We start from the raw sequence: 26,562 nt of genomic DNA, 5'->3' as shown, positions 1-26,562 counted from the left end.
TTCCAGGCAGCACGGCGGTCGAGTGGTTAGCGCGCAGACCTCACAGCTAGGAGGCCAGGGTTCAATTCCACCCTCGGCCATCTCTGTGTGGAGTTTGCATGTTCTCCCTGTGCATGCGTAGGTTTTCTCCGGGTACTCCGGTTTCCTCCCACATTCCAAAAACATGCTAGGTTAATTGGCCACTCCAAATTGTCCATAGGTATGAATGTGAGTGTGAATGGTTGTTTGTCTATATGTGCCCTGTGATTGGCTGGCAACCAGTCCAGTGTGTACCCCGCCTCTCGCCTGGAGACAGCTGGGATAGGCTCCAGCATACCCGGGACCCTCGTGAGGATAAGCGGCATAGAAAGTAGGTGGATGTATTTTCCATATGTCAGAAGATCCTGAAAAATGCATCAAAATGACTTAATGGTAGCATTATATTCTTTCCTAATTTGCATACAGAGAGCCACCCAACATTAATACTTGTTGTTTGTTGTCAACTAATGATATCCACTTGGCTATGTTTAGCTACTTGTGTTAGCTATCACAGAATGTATAGCCACAATAACATGACTGCAAAGTGACTGTTCTGGTGTGTGTGCACAACATGTATGTGTCTGCCACACAAAAATAAATCTTATTTATGATCTTATGTTAAATCCCTCTCGCATAAAGAACAATTTACACCAGAGGTGGGTAAACTACGGCCCAGGAGCCACATCTGGCGGCCTGCGAGTCAAAAAGTTTGCCCACCCCTGATTTCACCAATTTTCCTTAAGTTTACTTCTTAATTGTGAAAAATATAGAATGTTTGTTCAATCTCTTCTGTTAAACTACTATTGGTAACCAATGATCTATAAAATATGGTCTATAATTTGGTTGTCCAAAATATAATCTTCAGCCAGTTGCAATCAGTCCTATTATGCTGATTCTGCTGCCATCAGGTGGTCAGCGAGTGCTACTACAACTCAAACCCATACAGGCAGATATACATTTGAACACGAGTGCCCCCTTTCCAGCCATTCTCCAGGTTATGCAGCAGCTTTAAAACGAAAACAAAAAAATATTTAATGTTCAAACAGCAGTTATGTTAAATTGAGTTAAAGTGTTTTTCTTTTACCCTTTTCCTGCTTTATTTTCCCCCGCGTTTTTTCGCCAATTCTTTTTTCCTACCCCCATTTTTTCCTCTTCATTTCCCTTTTCCGCTCCTCTCTTTTTTGACTGCCACCCAACGGCGAGAGAGAGTACTGCACAATGACGCACCGACTTTACGCAAGGGACGCAGCTTTAACGTAACCACGTAAACGCGTGCGTGCCCTCCCAGCTTCCAGGTCTGCACTCTTCACTGCACGGTCGTCCTCCACTCCAGCATCACTCACAGAAAACAGCAGCTATGGCTGAACCCCCAGCGCCGGATTCGACGGACGCTGCACGGCCAACCTCCCCGACCCCGGCCCCTTCTCCCTCGGCCAGCCTGTGCTCGGAGCCTGCATCCATGGCCCTGTCTCCCACCACGGACGACTCTCAGCGGCTACTCTTCTCCCACGACCTGGTCTCCGGGAGGTACAGAGGTTCTGTCAGGTTCGGCCTCGTACGGATGATCCACGGTGAGGAGGACTTCAATTCGGACTCGGACCTTGATGACGGCGGAGGGAGAGGTGGAGGTGGTGGAGGAGGGGGTGGCGGTGGTGGAGGAGACCATGGTGGAGGAAAAGTCCCGTGTGGTTCGGACACAGAGAGTGCAGTGGGCAGTCGGCCTCTCGGTCGTGGAGTTGTCCGTGTCCAGTGGTACCCTGATGGAGGCAAGCAGGACATCAGGGAGACAAAGGTACCACATTACTGCTTGTCTTTTGAGTGACACAAATTGTCCATTTTGCGGTGTTTTTGGGTGTCCATGTGGGTCGTGGACAACACTGCGTGGTGGATGTGTTGTCACTTGCTGCATCTTAATTCCTATGCTGTAATACTAGCGTAGCTGGCTAACTGGCTAACATTGTAGCGCACATGCTAACTACAGCGTATCAGCAGCTTCGCTAAAGCCAAACATTATTTACACTTTACTTGCATTTAATGTGTTAATAGTATCTTAATAGTTTCCCAATAGGCGTTTTTTGGTATTATGCTAAGCCTTTGACAGGTGCATACCACCACTGAGGGGCTAGCTTATTCTAAAGTCAGGCTAGCAGGGCGTGCCACCATAGGTGATAACTTCAGCTATTTTTGTCAGCATTTTCAATAAATGGTGATGCACATTGAATGAGCAACCAAGGGAGGATGCTTAAAGTGTTTGCACTGAACCCTGACCCCTTTAACTCCTTTAAATCTCAATTATTTAATTTCATAATTTAAAGTTAAATATTACAAAATGGCACAATTGTGTTGTGTTGGATTCTAAATACACCAGTCCGTGGTAACACTAATAAGCAAATACTCTTTATAATGTAATGTATAGAATATTTTTTTTAGTTGTGTAAACATACTACCCCTTCAAGAGTTTAAATACACCCCAAAATCCAATTAACATTTGACCTATGTATTTCAGGTTCACGTAGTTAAGGGACTGACTCATTTAAAGTTAAATTATTATATGATATTTTCACAGCTATTGCCATGAAATGGAAATGGACCCTAAACGCCTGACTAAAAAGAAAAAAATAGAAGGATTCTTCTAAAACTAATACAAATGTGGGCATTTTGTTTCTTGACTCCTCTTACATTTGAGTTTTGCTGTTGAAAAGCTAAAAAGAAGAACATTCGTTGATGCTTCTGTGTTGTACGTCACAGAGCTTTCATGTATTGTCAAGCTTCCAGCCTTGTTTATTCAAAACAAAGATTGCTCTAGAAATATCAGTTTGACAGGATAGAACTAGAAGAAGTCCTTTAGAGTGACCACAAATGCTCCACAATAGCTTTGCAGTTAACACAACAACATGCTTGCCTGCTGCTCTGTATTAAGTATAATGATGCAGCATGATAATAAACACTCTTAAGTTGCTCCCTAAGTTGTGTATCTTTGTGGTAATTTTCACAAACTTTTTGCTGCCCGCAATCAGTAGGCAGATGTTCTGGAGAGATTGATAAAATGAGCATTTTCACTGCAAAACAAGGAATTTAATCTCCGAGAAGCAGCAGTAGCCATGAAATTATAGTTTAACTGAGGCGATTCTGAGGTGACAGAGTAGCAGTTCCAGACAATTCAAAGTAACTTGCTGCTGTATAAGAATGAATGTCTCTATTGCAACCATTTGTTGTTATTGTTGTGAAAGGTTTCCTATTATTCAAAAGTGTTCTAACATTTAAATGTATCCCCAGAGGGGAAACAAATGTTTACACCCATTTTGAGACAAGAGAGGCTCAAGTTTTGTATTTTCATGACAATAAGGAGGTAAAATCTTCATTGTCGGCGATATGATACCATCTCTGACCTGCTCCTAGCTAGATGAGCTCGCCCCTCTGTATGCACCCACCACTTCATGGAGGAAGTGAGGCATTAGGGCAGGGGTCTCAAGTGAGACTGGGCCGCATCAAGTTTTCCAAAAAAAACCCCCAAAAAACGCATTTATTAAAAACAAAAAAAAAATTTAAAAACTTCGCTTTGATTCCAATTTTCTACAAGAAAAGCTCTGATAAAACATTCCGCTGTTCTCAAATATCTTACTTTACAAATTATTTTTTTCAGATTAAAATTAACAAAGCATTATTAGAGCCCTGTAGACATGACAAAACACAACTATAGTCACATTTATACTCTTTTTATTTACAACATATTGCGCAACTGCAGGGTCTTGAGACATATGCTAACTCGCAAACTAGAGAGCTCGCGACCTAAACGGTAGCCTCCAAGTTATTTCCTAACTTAAATAGCCAAAAACTTACCACTTCCACATGGATAGGGAGGATAACTATTAACAGTTATTTAACCTTTAACATGAACATTAATCAAACGTAATAATTTTTTCTGGGTACATGATACCATACAGCATCCATATCAAACTTGCACGGGCCGCACTAACATTAAACTTTCATATCAAGGCGGGGGCCTCAAACTAGTGTCCTGCGGGCCACATTTGGCCCGCGGGCCGCGTGTTTGAGACCCCTGAGTTACAATAAAGGTGACTGATGTTCCGGCTCCAACCTACTCAACAGGAGTTATGGCTGCTGACTCTCAGTTAAACACTGCTCCTAGCGTTTTGGCAGAGAATTACAAGCCCACGCACAGAACCAAGATGCCGTCAGAAGGGGCAGCGTAGTGACTATGCTCCAGTATAAGTATAGTATATAAGTATAGGTATAGGTATAGGTATAGTATAGTATAGTATAGTATAGTATAGTATAGTATAGTATAGTATAGTATAGTATAGTATAGTATAGTATAGTATAGTATAGTATAGTATAGGTTAATTGGCGAATTCAAATTGTCCATAGGTATGAATGTGAGTGTCAACGGTTGTTTGTCTATATGTGCCCTGTGATTGGCTGGCCACCAGTCCAGGGTGTACCCCGCCTCTCGCCCGAAGACAGCTGGGATAGGCTCCAGCACCCCCGCGACCCTCGTGAGGATAAGCGGTAGAAAAGGAAAGGAAGGAAGGGAACTTCCAATGTGGGACCTTTTGAGGTTTAGGGTAGAAAAGTAATAGCCTATCCCAGCTGACATTAGGGCTAGAGGCGGGGTCCACCCTGGACTGGTTGCCAGCCAATCACAGGGCACATATAGACAAACAACCATTCACACTCACATTCATACCTATGGACAATTTAGAACCATGAAGGAACCCTACTGTCATTTATTCAGCATGAAAGAAGCACCATGAGCAGAAACCTGCTTGTGTGGAAGTCATCCCCTCCAAAACGTATAGAAATGGAATTGAAGCATGAACAAGTGTGCTCACTACCTTTCTCCACCATCTTCTGTCATGAAATCTTAATACGTGTCTCTAGAGGCAGCAGCCATTTGGGCTTACATCTCCATCTCTCCATGCCTCTTTTGTTACCACGTTCATATTATGTGACCCACATCCGAACATTGAAGCTGAGGGCAAGAGGTGCATTGCAGCAGGTGGGGCGTGGTGTGATGAGGACATCTCAGAATGTTGTGTACAATCCTTCATGGTGTGCATGACACAGCAGCAGCAGGTCGGCTGTGTCGTCTTGTGTTTTAATGAAGGCACTGCTCCTTGAGAGCTGTAGTGGGGGGTGCGATGATGTAGTAGCCACTCCCTGGACGATAGGGCTGAGTGGGGAGGATGGTGGATAGTGTTACGGCCCATTCATCATTGATTTTATTCTATTTTTAATTTGAGTATTCCATGCTTTTTAACAACACATATTATACCCATGTATACATATAACATTTACTGCATCTTTTTCAAGCTTGTTCAAGCTTATTAGCTGTTTTTAACCCACCGAGATTAAGAGACTGTATGACTGGCCAAAGGGCTCATTCCATTCATTCTGTTGTTCTATGGAACAAACCTGCTAAGGTGCTGATATCAATGCACAGTGTGAACTCTCTTCTTGCCTGAAAACACACAAATGCACTTTGCAATATATTGAGGTGACCAAAAATTATCCACTTCATGTGTTGTGTGATTAATTAAGTAATTTATCTCAGGCCGAATGCCCTTGTGACATTTTTGTTCTGAATGACAAATCTTGTCACGATTTAATCTCGTGAAATAATGTGACACTCCTAGTTTAGAGAATTAAAATAGGCATTTTTAGGACTTTTTCCGCTCATTATTTGCATTTTTTTCCCCCAAAAAATGTAACGTTTGTGAATCGCGACTACCTGTTTTTGGAAAAAAAAAAACGTTTTTAAGACATAAAATTCACCTCAAGTTTTTCATGTCATTGAAATAACAATTGGTGGCTTAAATTAAAAAGCGTAAATGAAAGCTAGCAAGGGTTAGTTTAGTTTAGCATGCTCGTATGGTTGTGTATGTGTGTGCGCTACTTGGTCTTGAGGAGTATCTTTTCACCACAATGTGTTGTGTGATTAATTAAGTAATTTATTTCAGGCCGAATGCCCTTGGGACATTTTTGTTCTGAATGACAAATCTTGTCACGATTTAATCTCGTGAAATTATGTGACACTCCTAGTTTAGAGAATTAAAATAGGCATTTTTAGTACTTTTTCCGCTCATTATTTGCATTTTTTTCCCCCAAAAATGTAACCCTTGTGAATCGCGACTACCTGTTTTTGGAAAAAAAACGTTTTTAAGACATAAAATTCACCTCATGTTTTTCATGTCATTGAACTAAAAATTGGTGGCTTAAATTAAAAAGCGTAAATGGAAGCTAGCAAGGGTTAGTTTAGTTTAGCATGCTCGTGTGGTTGTGTATGTGTGTGTGCGCTACTCGGTCTCTAGGAGTATCTTTTCACCACATTGTGTTTTATGGCTTTAATGTAAGGAATGTTTTACAATGCCCGATGACGACGTGCAGGTTCTGGGTGGGAAAAAATACGAGAAGCGCGTTTATTTTTTAACACAGCTCGTCAGCTAGCCATAAATACACATAATACACGCAAACAAATGGAACACACTTCACTTCAAATATAGGTTTCTTGAAATGTAACACAAGAAATTGGACATTTCTGACCTAAAACTAAAATTTAAAATTAATTATGAGCAATCACATGAAGTTATGTTAAACTGTAAGCATGAACCATGCTGCCTAAAACAATTAAGCGTGTGACTACACCTCTACCGAGGTTGTCGGCCATGTTTTTTTCTTTACTTTTTGTTAGATTTCCTTCCTCCCAGTTTAGCCTAATGCAGCATTAGTTATGTGTAACTCTCACTCCAATGACAACTCAAAGCCTGCCATGTGCTGTTATCATTAGGAAGACACTTTATGGTAAATCAGATATGACCTTCCACTCCATCCTCCATCTCAACCCCCCACAGTGCTTACCCCTCCACCCGTTCCTCCATCAGCTTCCCAGTGATGATGACGTAATATGCTGCTGACTGGATGCTCATCCTGCCCAGAGATAATGGATCTCATTTGATATCGTCTCCTCTTGTGCTTCCATTCTTATCCGCAGTCTGGGCCCTCCCTATAAGGGAGACGGTGCACTGCCCTCTCATACACCGATATACACCTTTTACCTCTCAGCTCTTCAATCTCTCCAGTGCTTCTTGATTTGTCACTCTGTCTTCCAACTGTCTGACCTGTCTGCTCTGCCACGTTCTCATCTTTTTTTTTCCACCACTACACCCCTCTGCGCCTCATGTCGTATGCAACTTGTTTTTATGCGCTACTCCCTACTTTCCTAATCGACTACTCCTTTCCTTACTCCCTTTGTACCGACGCAAAGGTGATGAAGATACTTCATGTAGACACTAGTGCTGTCATTGCACTGTTTGTATCCTCGTGGCTAAGTGGCTCAGAGAGTTCTGTCAATCAATACAGCCTGTCCTGCTGCAGCTACAGGAAAGCTATCAGGGCGTCGGCAGGATCGATTATGTTCTCGCTTATTCTTATATCAACAATGGTTAGCTTCGACTTGCTATCGATGCATATTGCCATTGCGCTTCATGCACCTGGAGCTTTTATTGTTGCCAGTTTGGGAGTGATGTGCGACACCACTGATTTTGTTTCCAATCTGATTCCGAGTAAAATTCAGCCTGGTATAAGCGATGCAGATCTGGTTCAGATACTTTATACAAATTCACCTAATCTGTTTGGTAACTTTTGAATAGTCATGTTTAAATTCATGTGCCCTGTGATTGGCTGGCGACCAGTCCAGGGTGTACCCTGCCTCTTGCCTGAAGACAGCTGGGATAGGCTCCAGCACGCCCGCGACCCTCGTGAGGAAAAGCGGTAGAAAATGAATGAATGAATGTTTAAATTCATTATTACAAACATTACCTCATATGACCCTTAATGAACCACAGTTCCCCAGTGCCGGCAGCACTCATGCAGCCCCACTCCATGGCGTTGCAATAAGTCCATACAGAATGTACTGTACATTGTAAGGAGCCTGATGACCTTAATCAAGTTGTATGGAGTGTCTGAAGGAATCTGCTCTTTCGTTGTCATAGACAGATCTTACAGAATCAGTGGGCGGACTTCACTCGGTGTGCGGACATGCTCGTGTACATCAAAGATGTGTCCCAGTTCATGCTAATGTCACCAATGCTTCCTCTTGTTTAGTCTCCCAGCGAGCTTGTTAGCATAGCGCAGACGAGCAAGCGGGGGCGAACAGGCGTGGTCCCCCCTGAGCTGCAGTCCTCTGCAGTGCCTCCGCTTCGCCCTCTTCATCCAGTACCTGTCATAATTAGAGCTCACAGTCAAAGCAGATACAGCTCATCATCGACCCCTCACAATGAATCTTTTTTTATCTTGAGGGAGAAACAGACACTTCTCTTCTGCATCATACACACCACCACTCAACCAATCTTCTTTCACACAGTGAGCCATAGCAACAGTGGAAGTAATACTTAGTATTCAGCCCAGACAGAATAAAACAGCTTGTGTACCCATGAGATACACTGGTTATCTCAGAAACATACAATTAATTTGTGTATTTGTGATAATTTATAGGAACCATGCCTCCCAGAATTCAGTATTTGAGTGATGAGGTAACTAATCTTTTTTTTCCTCCCATCCTCCAACAGCTGAAACTTGAAGACAGATCCATCATGATTCGAGATATTGTTCGGCGGAATAATTCAACCGTAAGAGTACACTCACTGCATCTTTATAACCCCCACAGTCAGATTAACCTCTTTGTTTGTTTCATTGCAGGACAACCAGTGCGGCATTGTCACCAACATTGACATTGAGTGTGCAGTGAAGCTTGTGGGGACAAACTGTGTCTTGTATCCTGTCAATAGCAAAGAGCTGCAACACATATGGGTAAGATTCTTGTTTAATTGCCCAACGATATATTTAAAATCACAATGATAATTGATTAACTCTGTCCTCGCCAGTCTTTCATGTATGGTGACTACATAGCCTATGACTTCTGGCTGGGGAAAGTGTATGACCTGACCAATCACATCATCCTCAAACTCTCCAATGGAGCCAGGTAGGTTTTTTTTTGTGTGCTAATTTCTGTGTTGGGCAGCACGGCGGTCTAGTGGTTAGCGCGCAGACCTCACAGCTAGGAGACCAGGGTTCAATTCCACCCTCGGCCATCTCTGTGTGGAGTTTGCATGTTCTCCCCGTGCTTGCGTGGGTTTTCTCCGGGTACTCCGGTTTCCTCCCACATTCCAAAAACATGCTAGGTTAATTGGCGACTCCAAATTGTCCATAGGTATGAATGTGAGTGTGAATGGTTGTTTGTCTATATGTGCCCTGTGATTGGCTGGCAACCAGTACAGGGTGTACCCCGCCTCACGCCCGAAGACAGCTGGGATAGGCTCCAGCACCCCCGCGAACCTCGTGAGGAAAAGCGGTCGAAAATGAATGAATGAATGAATGAATTTCTGTGTTGTTATGTGGATGGGTGTTCAGCGAAAGCTCTCTCACCTTCCAGGTGTTCCATGAGCGTGGAGGATGGCGCTAAGCTGTATGACGTCAGTCCTCACATCAGTGATTCGGTACGTGAAGTTAATGTTTGTGAAACATTGCTCGACATTGCTCATTCCTTGTTATTTTTGGCAGGGTCTATTCTTTGACGAGGCATATGGCTTCTACCCGGGCCAGGTCTTGATGGGTCCTGCTAAAGTCTTCTCTAATGTCCAGTGGCTGTCTGGTGTCAAACCTGTCCTCAGCAGGAAGTGCAAGTTTAGGGCGGTAGTGGAAGAGGTACAGTGATTGTATGGTTACAGACAATTGTAGATCCTGTACATCAAAAAAAAACACACACGCATCCACATGTTTGCCATCAAGTTTGTCCACTTGCATTTCAGATTCTCAATGGTGTTTTTGTTGGGAATTTGCTCAGGTAAAGGTGGTGGAGCTGAAGGTGACGTGGATCACGAAAAGCTACTCACCAAAAGGCTCAGACAGCATCTATCCTCCACCCGGCACTGTCACGCAGGAGAATCTCTGCAGGTCTACATCCTCTTTTAACATACTTGTAATAACCCAAATCTTATGTCTTATATCAGAGTCTATTCAGTCGTTTTCTTAGGTGTAAATGGAAATCAAACGTAGGTAAGATAAGATAAGATATGCCTTTATTCGTCCCTCAGTGGGGAAATTTGTATTGCACAGCAGCAAGAGTACAGAAACTACAAAATACACAATATAGTAAAATAAACAACCCAAGTATTAACAAAATCAACAGTTTTTCCCAGAGTTATATACTAATACAGTATGCAGATAATATGAAATGAGATGAGATATATGACCAGTCTTTACACTGAGATCTTGCTAGTGAGTTAATATGAGGCATTATGGGAATACTTCACTTAGAACTTAGTATATTGCATTTAGAGCCTTAATATTGCACATGGAGGTTCATCAGATATTGCTCAGTGAATGGAGTCAGGAGTAACTATACTGAATGTAAAAAACAAAGTATGGATGTATAGGTGTTGTACTGTTTGTAATGTTTTGCTCCTCACTGGCTTTTAGGGTAAGGCGTCTAGGCTACTACGACCACACCCAGAGGGTGCTTGGTGAGAGGGCACTTTACGTGTTCCCTGCCAAAGGGGACACCACACGCATTACATTTGAAGGACCTGAAGGGACCCACGTCCTGCCGGAAGACCCTGTTGTCAGAAAGGTCTAGATTACAAGAGTAATCCTTTCTTGCTTATTCACTAGCTCTTATGAGTCCACATATTATTACATTTCACACTTTGTGTGCGTGTGTGTGTTTTGCAGTTGAAAAGAATTTTCAAGAAGGATTCAGGGAAGAAGACTGAAAATGTCGACGTACAAGGTGGCAAATAATTATTCTGTCTGACAAACACACATGAGCATTCCCATTATTATTCCTCTACACACATATACACACACAAACGAAAAAGTCCTTATTCATTTGTCATGGTCAGAAAATGGAGCATATTTTTTTTTCATATCTCTTTCCTCCAAATATCTGTGAACTGAACGTCTTGATGCAGTGTCAGAGAGTTTTAAGTTCCTCTGAGAGCGTGTCTGTCTGACACACTCCACAAATGAGGCTCTGAGCTGTGGGAATAGACTGTCGAGAAATGGCGCTGAAATGCAAGCACATTATAGCTGACACAGACATTTGTCTGCATGATCCAGGAAAGTAGATGACAATGTTATTTTTCTCTCACAGAACTGACTCTAAAACACCATTGGGTCACAGACTTGTCATTACAATTGTTTTAATGAGGATTGTTCTTATAAGTCATCTTTTTACTTAACGTGATTATTATGTGGCCGTAGGCGAGCACAAACCAGAACAAGCAGACTCCTCTCATCACAACAGTAACGGCCCTGTGGGACCCAACCAGAACCCCCCTGACTCCCAAAATACAAACGACACCCCTGCAGAACACGGAGAACAGGATGCTGACGACGAGGCAGCAGAAGACACTGACGATACCAGGTCTGACATTTAGCCTATATTCAAACACACTTATTTTAACATTTTTGGTGAATGTTTAAAAACTCTATCCACAACAATAATACAACACTGTAAGCATTTGAAGTCCAAGTACTGACTAGCTCACATGAGGTTGCATGTTACACTACGAAGACAAGATTCCAAAATGCATGGAAAATATGTTTTTGGACTTGCAGGAGCCTGGCCTCATTAATTGTCCTTTTGATGACCTATTTAAGTATGCAACTGGAATAGAGAGAACGACATATAAGTCACTATAACGCACAGTTTATATGAAATTTATCACTGTGCATTAATGTACATTTCAGGGGACGCACCTTGAGTCTATATTTATTAAACCCATTACAGAATAATTGTTCTTTTTCTCCCTGTCCTTAACCGGACTGCAGCTCTCTGACTTCATCTGCCAGCTCCACGGCCTCCTCTCAAAGTGGTGGCCTTGGAACCAACCGTAAGAAAAGCATCCCGCTGTCCATCCGCAACCTAAAGAGGAAGCACAAGAAAAAGAGGACCAAGTTCTCCCGCGAGTACAAACCAGGAGACTGGTGAGACATTTTCCTTTGACATTTGTGTCTTTACTGTACAACAGAGCACAGTCATTTTTTTTATCTATGTGAAAATTTAAGACACATTTTGACACTTTGCATTTTTATTTGACTTACTCATAGCATTTTTACGTATTTGCAGTGTGATTATTATTATTTCCTCAATATGGTGGAACCTTGGTTAACGTCAATTTTTTTCAGATTAACCAAACAAATGTTACAATTATATATAATATAATAACGCCCCGCTTTTTTAACTGTGTACTAACCAATGAATGTTGTATTTTGGTGTGTCTTTTATTCTGTTTACTTGCTCTATTCAACTTCATTCTTTTGTAAAGTGTCTTTGAGTATCTTGAAAAGCGCTATACAAATAAAATGTATTATTATTATTATTTACAATAATTCTCATATACAATAAATATGACCGAAAACAGGAAGGTGTGGTGGTTGAGCTCGCTGAGACATTGTGTAGGTAAAAATAGCCTTAAATGTTCATTTACACACAGCTAGGAGACCCGAGTTCAATCCCACCCTCAGCCATCTCTGTGTGGAGTTTGCATGTTCTCCCCGTGCATGCGTGGGTTTTCTCCGGGTACTCCGGTTTCCTCCCACATTCCAAAAATATGCTAGGTTAATCGGCGACTCCAAATTGTCCATAGGTATGAATGTGAGTGTGAATGGTTGTTTGTCTATATGTGCCCTGTGATTGGCTGGCCACCAGTCCAGGGTGTACCCTGACAGCTGGGATAGGCCCCAGCACCCCTGCGACCATTGTGAGGATAAGTGGTAGAAAATGAATGAATGAATGTTAATTTGGCCTTTCACTCGTCATCTATTTGCATTTTTAATTGTTTTATGTATGTAAAAAAAATAGTTTTTTTTGCTGATGACATCATATACAGGCGACATAACTTCTAGCTAAAAGGATGCTAAAAAGGGAGGACGTTTTGTGATTAAAAAATCCATTAAGAACAGGGATGGACTCACGTAGTGTGCTAACAACACAACAAGATGCATGCTATATTGTACACTCACCAGGGAATGCATGCAAACTGAGGCAAAATTGTGGCAAAAAACACGCTGGGGCAGACGTTAACAAAGGTTCCATTTGTAACCGCAATACCTGTACTAATAGTAAAATTGGTTGACACACTAATTTCAGTGGTTTTGTGTGTAGTGTGGCTGTAGAAGTTGTGTCCACCAAAACCACAGCTGATGTGATGTGGAAGGATGGGCATGTTGAGAAGGGGATCAGATCAAATGACCTCATCCCCATCCAGCACCTTGACAGCCACGAGTTTTGTCCTGGTGACTTTGTTGTAGACAAACGACGTAAGTATTTAGACATTTCTGTATTTGTGTTCATCATGTTGTTGATCCTCAAGGTGCGTTTGTGTTTCTCACAATAGCCCAAGCCCTCCAGGACCCAGGAGTATACGGCGTGATCCAATCTGGTGATCACAGGGGCAGAACGTGCGTCGTCAGATGGATCAAACTCAATCCCACCAGTGATGATGTGGAGGTCAGTCAAGAAACAAAAACTCCTATTATTTTGGTTCGTATGCAGTAAATGGAACATGTTGAGTTTTCATTGCTTCCAGGTTATCGGTGTGGAGGAAGATGTCAGCGTGTACGACATAGCTGATCACCCTGATTTCCATTTCCGCACCACTGACATTGTCATAAGAATATGGAACTCAGACGGAGAGAACGAATGTGAAAATGAGGTGAATTTATGCATTTGCATGGGTTGTTAAGGGAGCTTCTTTGTCTACAATGACAATGGCTATAATGACAGAATGTATGTAGGCATTCAAAATAAATAATGGCCCAGGACATGTGCATTATTGTTTAGTCTTAAGACCATACATAGAAGAGAATGATTCATTTGCATATAATTGCTTTGTGTGACTGGTTGTTTGTCTTCTGTTTTCTCAGACGTCGGTAGGCCAAGTGTCCAGGGTGGACATAAGCAGCAAAGTGGAAGTGGTTTGGGCAGACAACTCTATGACCATCGTCCTCCCACAGGTACACTTGCACTCTAAATGACAAAAAACTGAAGAATAATAATAGTAATAACACCACCATTTTATACATGCAATTGCAATCATATACATTTTGCACTGTTGGATCTTCAGGAGGTTGTACGTAGAGTTTAAAATTCCGAAAAAAGAAATGGGAGTGAGACAAAAGAAAGACTTTGAGAAAGGCTGTTTGTCAGCTGATCAAAAATTTGAAGATCATAGCTAAAGAAAAATAAACGTCCTCCTGAGAGCCAGCCATTACCACACAAAGAAATGTTTCTTGGGACAGAAATGTGAATGTAAATCAGAAACTACCAACTAACTACTGATTACTTCGCTATCAGTTGAAGTCCATCATTGTCATGCTTTTTGTGAATCCAACACAGCATCTCTACGGTGTGGAGTCAGAGATCGAGGAGACCGACTACGACTCCGTGGAGGAGACCAGCAGTGGCCTGTCCACTGAGGAATGGGAGGATGAGAGTGACAGCTGGGAAACTGACAACGGCCTCACCACAGAAGATGACAGCCACATCAACAATATGGACGTCACAGAGACGGCGACCCCCGTGCCCACCGGCTCCTCTGTGTTCATTATTCCCCCTCAAGAGGGCAGCAAAGTCACCAGTCCCACAAAAACAGTCGAGGGCGAAGCATCGGTAGCTATGGCTAGTGCTACTTCTGCAGGAGGTGGGGGTTTACTACTATATTGCATTGAAGTGTACCCCTTGGTAGAAACATGCCTTGATGTTTCTCTAACAATAGGTTCAAAATGTATCTTCTTAGGAAGTACTCCAGCAGGAGCCATCAATGGAGCAGAGAAGCCGAGCAAAGACTGTGCTTCTCGAGGCTTCAGGGAGTTAAAGGAGGCCCTGAAGATTCTGGAGAGCTTGAAGAACATGACCGTGGAGCAACTTTGGACTGGCGTCTCTCCGACCTCGCCTACCTTAACTGAACCGGCTTCTGCAGCCAATGTTGTGAGTTCGGCGCTGCCCTCAACCCCTGAGAAGCCTACCAAGGAGAAGCGTTTTCTGGATGATATCAAAAAGCTCCAGGAGAACCTGAGAAAGACGCTGGATAATGTGGCCATTGTGGAGGAGGAGAAGATGGAGGCGGTGGTGGAGGCAGGTGGGGGTGCAGGCGCAGGGATGGAGGTATGCTTGATGAATTGTGTGTAAATGGTCGGATCATGTTTCTTGTGGGGACTTGATTTTCTAAATGAATGGAGTGTACTATTTGCTAAAACCAGCAGAGTTGCTGTTGATTTTCAGATAATTTGCCATTTCAAGGACAACATGGTCACATTCATGAAAACCTCCTCTACGGTCCAGCACCTCCAAACACAAATATTCTGCTCACCAAAACACTGGCATAGAAACAGGAACTATGTTGCCCTTCGCTAATTAACAACCGATCACTGGTTTGTGGTTGACTATAACAATATTAGTCAAAATATTGAACTACAAGTTATACAGTATGTAGTATTTTGGATACTAGATGTCAGTAACAGCACAAAACACTGATGAGATATTACCACACTGTATTGAGTCAGCCGAGGTAAATAGGAATTAAATGTTATCCTCCCATTCCATGCGGAAGTGGTAAGTTGTTGGCTTCTTCTTTTGTCATTTATCAACCCCTTCATAGTTAAAGGGGTGAATATATTCTCTTATACTTATATACTCTTGTATATATTTTCCATTCGTTAATATTGAATCCTACTTTGTGGAAATTGCCAACTCCCTGCTGGTTCCTCACTGTTCAGGTTGAGAAAGCTGCTGAGGAGAAGCCCCACCCGGAGCCTCAGACGCCGGTGGGTGGACAAGAGAGGCCCAGTGATTTTCTGAGTGACACACCTGTACTGTGTCAACAGAGTGGCGGCAAACCTGGCGTCACCTTTACCAGTGCCAAGGGCGAAGTGTTCTCTGTCCTGGATTGGGCACCAGGTGAGAAAATCATACCCCCTCTGTCCTCTTGTCAAAATAGTCCTTTGGTTTTTTTGAGGCTTGATCTGAATGATAAGTCAGTCGACAAAACCAAATAAGACATGCTAAGCGCACCAATATCCATCCTATTCTTTAAATGACCTGCTCAGTGTTAGACATCTTGAACTTGAGCTTAAGTTGCAAAGAAAAATCACTGATACATGAGTGCAATCTCTTTGGCAGTTGTTGCAATTCCTCTCTCTCTCTCTTTCTCTCTACTGCAGACACACATTCTTTTCACAAAATAGAATTTCAGCCAGCTGAAGCTAAGAAGTTCTTCAGTACTGTCAGGAAGGAGATGGCTCTGCTGGCAACGTCACTGCCAGAGGGCATCATGGTCAAGACGTTTGAGGATCGCATGGTGGGTTCACAGTCATCATGGCATATCACCTCCAGATCCTCCTGTGTATTGTCTGAATGCTGGCTGCCCACCTTTCACAGCCAGTGCATTTTAATGCTGCTGTGTGTTGTCGGTATACATGGTGTTGGTATAAATTTGTTGGAAAATGTGGTCACAACCCATAGGTGTCACCACCAGTATTCTTTAGAGTCATGACATTGTGTAAATGTTGCCTTAAGTCCTTTGTATTATTCTCTCACACAGGACCTGTTGTCAGCTCTGATCAAGGGGCCAACTCGCACTCCGTACGAGGATGGCTTGTTCCTTTTTGACATCCAGCTGCCTAACATTTATCCGGCAGTACCGCCTCTTTTTCGCTACCTGTCTCAGTGCAGTGGGCGCCTCAATCCTAACCTCTATGACAACGGCAAGGTCTGCGTCAGTCTGTTGGGCACCTGGATTGGCAAGGTGAGACTGGCTAGCTCCATTAAATTCGATTACAGAGAGACCTTCAAAATAAAATTTGGAGTTCAAACCATAATTTTGCATGTTCTCCCCGTGCATGCGTGGGTTTTCTCCGGGCACTCCGGTTTCCTCCCACATTCCAAAAACATGCCAGGTTAATTGGCGACTCCAAATTGTCCATAGGTATGAATGTGAGTGTGAATGGTTGTTTGTCTATATGTGCCCTGTGATTGCCTGGCGACCAGTCCAGGGTGTACCCCGCCTCTCGCCCAAAGACAGCTGGGATAGGCTCCAGCACCCCCGCGACCCTTGCGAGGAAAAAGCGGTAGAAAATGAATGAATGAATGAATGAAACCATAATTTCAATCTAATTGAAGCACCTATGTTACACCTCCCTGTGTTACTGAATATCATCTAGTTTGTTTGTTGTTTGTTTCAATATTTAATAATAATTTATTGATATCAAGCCATGTTTTTATCTTTTAAAATTCAACATCTGTGTTAAATCTTCCCCACAATAAAATCAACTAACATCATCCGCAATCAGAATACATTTGAGCAGTTTAAGATAGACAAACAAAATTATGAATATACAAAATAAACTATTTTGGTCCAAGGACCAACCCCTGAGGTACTCCACTTATGATGGTGATACTATGTCTCCTATCTCGCCAGCTGAGTTTGAGAAGATCAACAATGGGTCAAAGAATATTTGCTTGAACCCTGATATCGGTAGCATAAAACTCTGAACATAGCGTCCCGATATGCAAGCAATGATGGCAAAGTGTACTTTATCTGGTGTCTTTGAAGGGTGAACAGGTTTACTTGATTTTGCTTTCATAATACAGTTATTTATTATACACGTATTTCACTACTTAAAACATTGCCAGTGCAGTTAGTTTTTATGTTGGCAACATAAAATGAATTATTTTTTTCTTTCCTAAAGTTTCTGAAATTAGAACAACTTGGAAATGAATCAGTGCCACATTTGACTTTGGGTGTTCTAATGTGATGATTTAGTGGAATTGTGTTCTTCATCATGTCCTCCTTGTCTTGGTCTTATTAACAGGGCACTGAGAGATGGACCAGCAAGTCCAGTCTGCTCCAAGTCCTCATCTCCATACAAGGTTAATTTACACACACGTGTGTGGAATTTAGAAATCTGCATTTATGAGCATCATGTTGAAGGTGTGTGTTCTCTGCAGGTCTTATCCTGGTCAACGAACCCTACTACAACGAGGCTGGCTTCGACAGCGACCGTGGCCTCCAGGAAGGTTATGAAAACAGCAGGTGCTACAATGAGATGGCCCTGATCAAAATGGTCCAGTCCATGACCCAGCTCCTCCAAACCCCAGTGGAGGTTTTCAAACAGGAGATCCAGGAACATTTTCTTTCAAATGGCTGGCGGCTAGTCCACCGGCTGGAGGCGTGGCTCGAGCTGCACGACACCTCCGAGAGGAGTCACGCCGCGTCCTCTCGGGGTCATCACGCCAAGGCTCCTTCTGTGGAGCTTCTAGATGAGCAGGCGCCTGTGGTGATGGCCCATAGCAGCCCCAGGAATCCTGGGATGGAGGGCAGTATTATGGAGGAGGAGCTGGAGGATTCAGGACTGAGCCCCTCCACTATCGCTGCCTCTCAGCAGGAGATGAGCCACGTCTCAGACTGTGACAGCACCCAGGGGTGCACATCTATAAGCGGGGGTAGCAAGAGTGGCACTTTCGTTGTTCGCGCTGGTGTGATGGAATCTGTTTCCGCTGGCGGCGATGGAGTGCTCGGCTCCATGGGAACCCAGCCGGTGGTTCGACCAAAGAAACGGAGAAAGAGTTACCGCAGTTTCCTCCCCGAGGGCAGCGGCTACCCGGACATCGGCTTCCCACTTTTCCCGCTCTCTAAGGGCTTTGTGAAGAGCGTCCGAGGCGTGCTGCTGCAGTATCGAGCTGCGCTGGCTGCCGCCGCCATCCCTGATTGCACTGAGGACAAGTAAGTGCCTCCTCCTCCTCGCCGCCTCCTCTTCTCCTCTTCCGCCTGCCTTATCATTGCAGAGGATCTTTTACCAATGGAGCCCTCTTGATTCTTCATGGCTCCGCCTTTCTTCGTTAAAAGCACCTTTCCTCAGGAGAGCGGGCCGCTCCTGGCTGTGGTGGTGTGACCTGATCTCCTGTCTTTGTTCTCCTCCAGTGCCGCTACAGACATGTGTGACACAAAGAAAAGGACCTGATCTGCAAACCTGCATACGACAAAGCCTCATCTGCAGTATAGTCAGGTAATCACACAGTCGGTGGAATAAAAACAGTGCCATGAATCCTGATCCACCTCATGATGATGCATTAAGGGCACTGGGTTCCTCTTTATAAAGGCCGCTTCTGCTGCCACTTTGTAGCACTACAGACATCCTCCTGTGCTTATCTGGGAGAGCCGACTCCATCTGAGCACATCAAGCAGGACTCTCCTTTTTTTTAACGGAAATCACTACTTGTATGGTTTTTGCCAAATGTCAATATGTCAAACACACAGAAAATGTACTGAATGTTACGAAACTGCCAACTGCTTCTCCACTACTTTTGCACTTGCTGAAGCACGCAGCAAATTCAGTGTGCATAGGTTTGCAACACTTTTTGCTATCAACCTTAATTAAGACACAAAAAACAACCTGCCCATTTCATTATCTCATTGATATGTTGCCTTACTTGAGAAACAATATCTTGTACAGAGCTGCTTGTTAAAAATAACACTGCACCTTGTTGCCAGTGTAGCTTTTGTATGTGCGCCCCTTCAAACTGCATGAATGACACCAAACATGTGAAATTATTAACTATTGCTCTTTCCTGCCCCACGGATGAGTGGTAGACAAATATTTAAAGAAAAAAAAAGATACATTACAGTCCTTTGGAGATAATGAGATCATTTCAAGACTGATCTGGGTTTTATTCTACTGGGTGATGCTGTAAAGTACTGTGAAAGACAAAAAAAGTGAAACTTGTGCTTCCTCGGGAGTCTTTTGTTTACATACTTAAAAAACAAACAAAAACAAAATGGTAACTGCATTCCATCACACATTGTTTTGGTGACTTAAGCCAATGCTGTGCTTGTAACATAGGCTGTCTGTGTGCTCGTTGGACTTGAGGAGGATCAAAAAACATAAGTTTTAAATGAATGATGATGATGGTGGTGGTGTTTTGTCTTCCACATGCACACACATACATACGTAACTCTTAAACCAGATAAGGCAATCAGGCTGCTGGATTTTGAAGTCATTATTTCGGCTGCCTTTTAATGTGACAGAGGAAACAGCGCAAGGTATCAAAGGAAGAACATGTTGCAATTGTACAATGTTCTGTGTATGTATATTATTTTCTCCCCCCCCATCCCTGCATACAGCCAAAGCATGTAACATGTTGCTTTAATTTAAGCCTTTAATTTAAGAACGGGCAAGACTTGACTGTCGACATCTCCACAGTGGCTTGGTATATACATATATATACATATATATGAAGACGTTATGATTTCTAGACTGATTACCTCTGTGCAGATGTCATGAATATATTGGAAAGTCTAGAAATACATACAGTAGATGATTATATTTAACATTCACTTGACTTCTAAGATGTGTGGATGCCCGGGGCACATGTGCACAAAATATGACTGATTTTTGTTTTTCTAAAATTGCTTTTGTTGTGTTGAGACACATGTATTATAACGTATTATTAAACTTTGCAAGCAGTACTAAAGTGACCTTGTAGCTTTTGTTTTATTTGGATCCATGTTGTATTGCAGTAATACATTTTTATTTAAAAAAAAAATGAGATGACTATATTGAAAAAAAATATTGTCACCCTTAAAACTGCCAGTCATACTATACAATGTAAATTGTTGACCTGGGGGAGACAGGTGATATACCTGTTGACATTTGTTCGCTAGGACCCTGACGCAAAAGCACTGATATACAAGGAATGGGAGATACAATGTTCCCTCACTTATTCGTCAATTTTTTTTGTGCTTCTGTTTCTTTAAATTACGGCTAACAACGCTGGTCCAGGCCGAGTGTCTCTCTCTCTCTCTCTCTCTCTCTCTCTCTTTCTCTCTGTCTCTCTGTCTCTCTCTCTCTCCCCCCTCTGCCATGTGTTTGCACTCCATTGTTTTCTGCGTCCTGATTGGCTGTAGACCATTGTCAATCAACCTCCTTTGGCGCTTCGCCCTACCATGTCTCCCACAGGTCATCTTCTAGCTTGCTTGATTGCTAGCTTGTTAATGAATCTTCAATTCGAAGGAGGCGGACGGTGACAGGAGGAGTACTACAGAAATATATGTAATAAGGATACGAAATGATACAGTACATGCGTGAGTGACTTAATAATTTCTTGTGTTTGACTTGGGGGTTTGATGATTAAAATTCAAACAGAGGTTTGAACTTTTTTGAGAGTGTTAAACAAGAACGTCATTGCCCTAGTCTGAATAATAATGACGTTGGCTACTTCGCGGATTTCACTTATTGCGGGCTATTTGGGAACTTAGCTCACTGATAAATAGGGAACACTGTACAAAAATGTTGGTATTGAGCTGCTGCATGCCAAATACAAGGGCATGTGAGTTGCTGATACAGATATTTTTTATTCAATAATTTTATATTACATATAATTTGTTGGTCACCTAGCTTTTTAGCTAGGTAGCTTTATACGTGCTAATGTTAGCACACTGGAAACAATTTGAGGAAGATTCCGCAAAAAAAAAACAAAAAAACAAAACAGCCAACCATTCTGGAACAAATGAGCAGTTACCTCCAAAGGAGCAGTCTGCCCAATGGCTGTTACAAGTGCTCCAACCATTTTTTTTTTCATCATCAAAAAGTGTATATTTGTATGTATATGTGTAACATTGCACTGCAGCAGCATGCTTTGTCTTGCTTTTCACCCCACACTAACCACAATACAAACAAACGTGACGTTGGACAGGTCGTATTTCCGGGCAAAGAAAAACAACTCCCTGTCAGATTTTTTTAATAACTAAAATACAGTTTTTGTGAAATAGCTATAATTAGCGCAGAGTAATAAAACTGCTGTGGCTGCATGCAACAGCTTTATTGGTCAGCATACAGTAACTTGATCTACCTTTACATGCGCTTTAAAATGTTGGTTGTACTGTACGCATGTTACATTTGTCGCACCAAACAGTTTGCTCTTTACCGCTATTCCCTGTGGTCAAAGAGTTACATTTTTCTTTACTTTCACACATTCAAAATCATTATTCAAGAAAAAAAGTTAGTTTTCATATCTCAGAAATGACAGCGTCACTCCTACGATAGCTTGCTTCCAGTTGTCCTTAGATGATGTAACTAAATGGAACAGCTATAATTAGCGAATTTACGGTGCACAGGTAGTTCAGTAAACCCAACCCTTATGGTGTCCCAATACTGAAGAATTATTAAATATTTGTCAGATGTGCTACATAACATATTTGTCATCAGTGGATTTATACAGTAACATGTTAATCAATTCTTCCACTTCTGTAAACATTGAAACGGGATTGTGCCATTAGCTAGAAATGGTTGGGCACTGCTCCAGTTGCCCCAAAACAAATTGAGTCTGAAGTGAATACACTAATGCCTTAAAAAAAAACACACACAAAATGATTACTGGCTCATTACATTAATTTATTTTTCAATCACAACAATATAATACAAACTACAGACATTTGCCTCGTGAAAAAAATAGATCTCAATAAATAAAGGGAATCATCCCAAAACTTTCAGCTATAACAGACAGAAAGGTCACACTTGCCTGCAGCGACTAACTGGACTGTTTTTTTTTTTAGCGTAATAACATCGCACTAGCCTATTCCAACCACCAGAGGGCAGAACTATCAAGGCACGTCACAATGACTCAGGCTTGCATCTGTACATGCATAGGAAGAAAAGCCATATTGGCATCACTAATGTAAACTGTTTTACACCCTGTTTACGCCACTCTATAAATAACCCGACTCTCTATGTATTATGCCAGATACTAAAATCAACCATAAGTAAGCATAGCAGCTTTAAAACTGTTTTGTATGACAATGACAATCACAACATTAAAATCAATTTCAGTGATATTTTCAAGTGAGTCAACGTCAAACCTCATCTCGTGGAGGCATTTGAACAGGTGTCCAGTGTGGTCCAGCCCCCACAGTGCATCTTTTATTGGCCTCGCATATTCTAAAATAAAACGTTTTTTTAAACTAATCATGATTTTCAGTTGCCTTCAAAGAGGTAATGGCAGACATTTCAACGCCTCACAAAGGGGAAGCGGTACCCGGTGGTGACAGAGGCCTGCTGAGCTCAACTGCGGATATCATCGCACAGTGGAAGGAAGACTTTTGAGACTCTTCTGAATCATACTGACAGACTTTCAGTAGAGGAAGCAGAGTCTGAGGACGCAAAATGCGGACATCACCTTGGCTGAGGTAATAAAACTCTGACGAGGCTGCTGCCCTGTGGCACGGACAAGTGAGGGAAAAAATGGATGGATGGAAAATTAACTAAGGCCATACTGAATAGAAAGTTTAAATAGCAAAGGCTTGAACAAAAAAAATCAGTGATAAGTCTAATCTACAATAACTAGTATGATTGTCAAAAAGTCAAAATGTTTGGGGGATGATATTTTAATAGCTTAATTTTGAGTATGTTTTGACACTGATGAAATACGTAGTATTCATGAGTTTGAATGTGCTGATACTGCTGGAAAATCAGCCTGTTTTGATGTTGTAGCGCTTCAATTTTCTTAACATTTCCTACTAAAAATGTTTCGCGCAAGCCTGAAATAGGAAATAATTTCCACCGTATAGGACTATGTGTTAGGCTTGAAATGAAACACACCCCTCTTACCGCCTCCCAGGAGAGTTTGGTAATGCCCCCTAAGCATCTTTTGTGGAGAGGATGAATTAGTGCACCTCTTAAGAGCACGCTGCTGCTACCATCTGCACGCAGCATTAACACGTCAATACACGCTCTGCACCCCCCCACTTTTAAGACTTACTCAGAAACTGGGAAATATTTTGAGTGTGTGTAATGGGAAAAATAAAAGACATAAGTTAAAATTAACAGTCACTTTTACAATCATTAAGTCTGTTGTTTTATGTCAACACAAAGCTGAATCATCATAAAGCTTAACGTTAAGGACACTTAATTGGAGGATGCCACTTTAGTCTCATCTACATTATGAACCCTATTTAGTATACAGTATATACTGTACATATACATGTATTTTGAAGCTGTGGCTGATTGAAAAACAGTATGAGAGCAATGTGAAATACAATGACTCTGGCAAAAGTCACGCATCACAGAGGTGGTGGGTGGGATCTGTGATCTGATTGGTTTAACTGCCCATGCCCACAACAAATTAGTCTCTCATGACCGCCTACTTGCCACAGCTAAAATGAACTTGCCGCTGGCTCTATGTCAATCATTCATTAGTTGCCCCAACAGCTGCATGCAGTCTGTGAGAGCGGTGCAATGGAGCCTTCATGATGCCCCTTTTTTCATTTAAATCTGAACTTTATGTTGCAGCTTATATTGTTTTGGTTTTCCTTCCAAACAGCTTCAAGTATGACATCTTTACTTGTGTGTGTTTTCATCCATAGATAAGTCTTGCAAGGCCGCGGTGCACCTCAGCTTGCACTGCTCCATATTCCACCACCTCTCCATCCACTGTGATAATCCCTTTAGGAGAATACGGCTCCAACCTGAGTGCCTGCACCTTGGTGTGCACCATATGTGTGCAACCAGAATCAACGTGCGCGCCCTTCTCCATAGCCAGGAAGAGCTTAAGCAGCGCCGCGCGTGATATCCCCGCCTTCACATAGAAAAGATGTATCACGCCGTCGTCCAGAGTGGCGTCTGGCGCTGCCAGCAGGTCTTCGGCGAGGTGAGACTGGTACACAGCCAGCACCAGGACAAAGTCTTCTTCAGGAACCACCACCCAGTTGCTAGGGGGAGGCACATCCAGTGGGGGTAGCAGAGAGTCGCATAAGCCCATCGGGGCTTTGTTGGCATTTCGAGATGGTGTGTGCTCAGTTCTCATGGCCTTGAGGGAGTTGTTGGAGTGACAGGAATTGTGGCGGGAATTCAGTATGGGGGAGTCTGTGGAGTGGCGCAAAGTGCCGTTACGCATGGACCTGACCTGCTTGCAGTCCCCCATGGCAGGCAGGTAGGCCAGCTTACCCTTGTAGATGCGCAGGGAGGCCAGCCTCACCAGTGTGCCAAGTGTGAAGCGAGCCGCTCCAGCGTGACGGTACTTCTCACTCTCAATGTCCACGTCGGCCACGAATCCCCACGCCAGTGACAGGAAGGAAAAGAGGCGAGTGCCGGAGAAGAGGTGGACCGAGACCAGGTCCATGCGGGACACCAAACCTTTACAGAGCAGGAAGCCGCAACTGATCAGGAGCTCCTCAGTGGACACCACCGAGGCACTGCAGGAGACAAAGTAGGTTAGACGTACATCACATTTTCCTACAGCAGTGATTCCCAAAGTGTGAGCCGAGACCCCCTGGTGGGCCATGGTGGTACTGCAGGTGGGCCATGACAGGTCATTAAAAATATGATTCATTTTTGCAAATATAATTTTTAAAAATATTTTATTGTAAAATATTTATTGCATGATTTAAAAATTATATTTATAGGCGTAAGTAATAACCTATGGAGTGTTATTGACCTGTCACAATATTTTAGGAACCTTGTTAAGTCTTGTGTGTACACCACAGATTAAAGGTTTGGGCTTCCTTTATCCCCCTGCTTTCATTTCAATCCTGAATCTTAATAATAATAATAAAAAAATTTATTTTAATTTTAATAAATCATTATTAGTAGTATATATTATATATATTATTATATATTATATATAATATATTTATCTTACTGTATTATTAATAATTATAACATACAATAATATTATTAAAATATTATTCTTATTATTCATTCATTTTCTACCGCTTATCCTCACAAGGGTCGCGGGGAGGGCTGGAGCCTATCCCAGCTGTCTTCGGGCGAGAGGCGGGGTACACCCTAGACTGGTCGCCAGCCAATCACAGGGCACATATAGACAAACAACCATTCACACTCACATTCATACCTATGGACAATTTGGAGTCACCAATTACCCTAGCATGTTTTTGGAATGTGGGAGGAACCCGGAGAAAACCCACGCATGCACAGGGAGAACATGCAAACTCCACACAGAGATGGCCGAGGGTGGAATTGAACTCGGGTCTCCTAGCTGTGAGGTCTGTGCGCTAACCACTCGACCGCCGTGCAGCCCCTTATTATAATTATTATTAAGTTAATGCTCTGAGAATGCAGCATTTTGTCTATGTACTGTCTATAGGACAAAGGTGGGCCCTGAGTTGGTAAAGTTTGGGAACCCCTGTCAGCTTTCATAAAGACAACTTGAGAAAGTAGCCAGCCTAAAAATAACATGATGTCATGAAGACTGAGGCAAGTGAGGCCTGTTAACCCTATGAGTTATTTGGATGTTGTGGGGTCTTTTGTAACCTCTTGGATGAGCCTTTACTGTATGGGTGATTTTGGTTGGCTGCCCACTCCGCGGAAGGTTCATCACCATTCCCTGTTTTTTTTTGCCATTTGTGAATAATGACTCTCACTGTGGTACGCTGGAGGCCTAAAGCTTTAGAAATGGCGTTTCCAAACTGATCTCAATGTGTCATGTTGCAACTCAACTGCATTTTCTGCTCA

General features: G+C 42.6%; 2 protein-coding genes across 4 annotated transcripts in view; one reads left to right on the top strand and one right to left on the bottom strand.

The window, feature by feature from the left end:
* Positions 1-1,286: 1,286 nt before the first annotated feature.
* ube2o (ubiquitin-conjugating enzyme E2O) lies at positions 1,287-20,573 on the top strand. Of its 3 annotated transcripts, XM_058070178.1 has the most exons (24): positions 1,287-1,810; positions 8,607-8,666; positions 8,737-8,847; positions 8,922-9,019; positions 9,470-9,533; positions 9,598-9,741; positions 9,881-9,990; positions 10,516-10,666; positions 10,768-10,825; positions 11,299-11,461; positions 11,869-12,024; positions 13,190-13,359; positions 13,437-13,549; positions 13,629-13,754; positions 13,966-14,055; positions 14,438-14,741; positions 14,838-15,205; positions 15,817-15,864; positions 15,925-15,997; positions 16,261-16,397; positions 16,641-16,844; positions 17,911-17,968; positions 18,047-18,821; positions 19,020-20,573. In XM_058070178.1, exons 1-24 carry the CDS (start codon positions 1,376-1,378, stop codon positions 19,057-19,059), a joined length of 4,056 nt encoding a protein of 1,351 aa, XP_057926161.1. In that variant the 5' UTR covers positions 1,287-1,375; the 3' UTR covers positions 19,060-20,573. The 3 variants fall into 3 exon arrangements, with proteins under 3 accessions (XP_057926161.1, XP_057926153.1, XP_057926144.1); XM_058070170.1 differs by having other exon boundaries at positions 13,205-13,359; positions 15,817-15,997; XM_058070161.1 differs by having other exon boundaries at positions 15,817-15,997.
* A 1,894-nt stretch (positions 20,574-22,467) lies between these two features.
* LOC131133557 (sphingosine kinase 1) overlaps positions 22,468-26,562 on the bottom strand; it is a 21,993-nt gene continuing 17,898 nt past the window's right edge. The window contains exon 5 of the mRNA XM_058078949.1: positions 22,468-25,283. Within this exon, the coding sequence (XP_057934932.1) occupies positions 24,446-25,283 (838 nt within the window). The 3' untranslated portion in view covers positions 22,468-24,445. The remainder of the gene's footprint in view (positions 25,284-26,562) is intronic.

The sequence above is a fragment of the Doryrhamphus excisus genome, chromosome 1, assembly GCF_030265055.1.
Source record: "Doryrhamphus excisus isolate RoL2022-K1 chromosome 1, RoL_Dexc_1.0, whole genome shotgun sequence".
NCBI lineage: Eukaryota > Metazoa > Chordata > Actinopteri > Syngnathiformes > Syngnathidae > Doryrhamphus > Doryrhamphus excisus.
This window is presented reverse-complemented; position numbering and strand designations above follow the sequence as displayed.

Bases quoted from the DNA above. Each gene is read 5' to 3' on its own strand.
- ube2o (XM_058070161.1), top strand. From the start codon at position 1,376: ATGGCTGAACCCCCAGCGCCGGATTCGACGGACGCTGCACGGCCAACC. The intron at 11,462-11,868 runs GTCTGACATTTA...ACCGGACTGCAG, and splicing joins GAAGACACTGACGATACCAG to CTCTCTGACTTCATCTGCCA. The intron at 12,025-13,189 runs GTGAGACATTTT...CACTAATTTCAG, and splicing joins GAGTACAAACCAGGAGACTG to TGGTTTTGTGTGTAGTGTGG.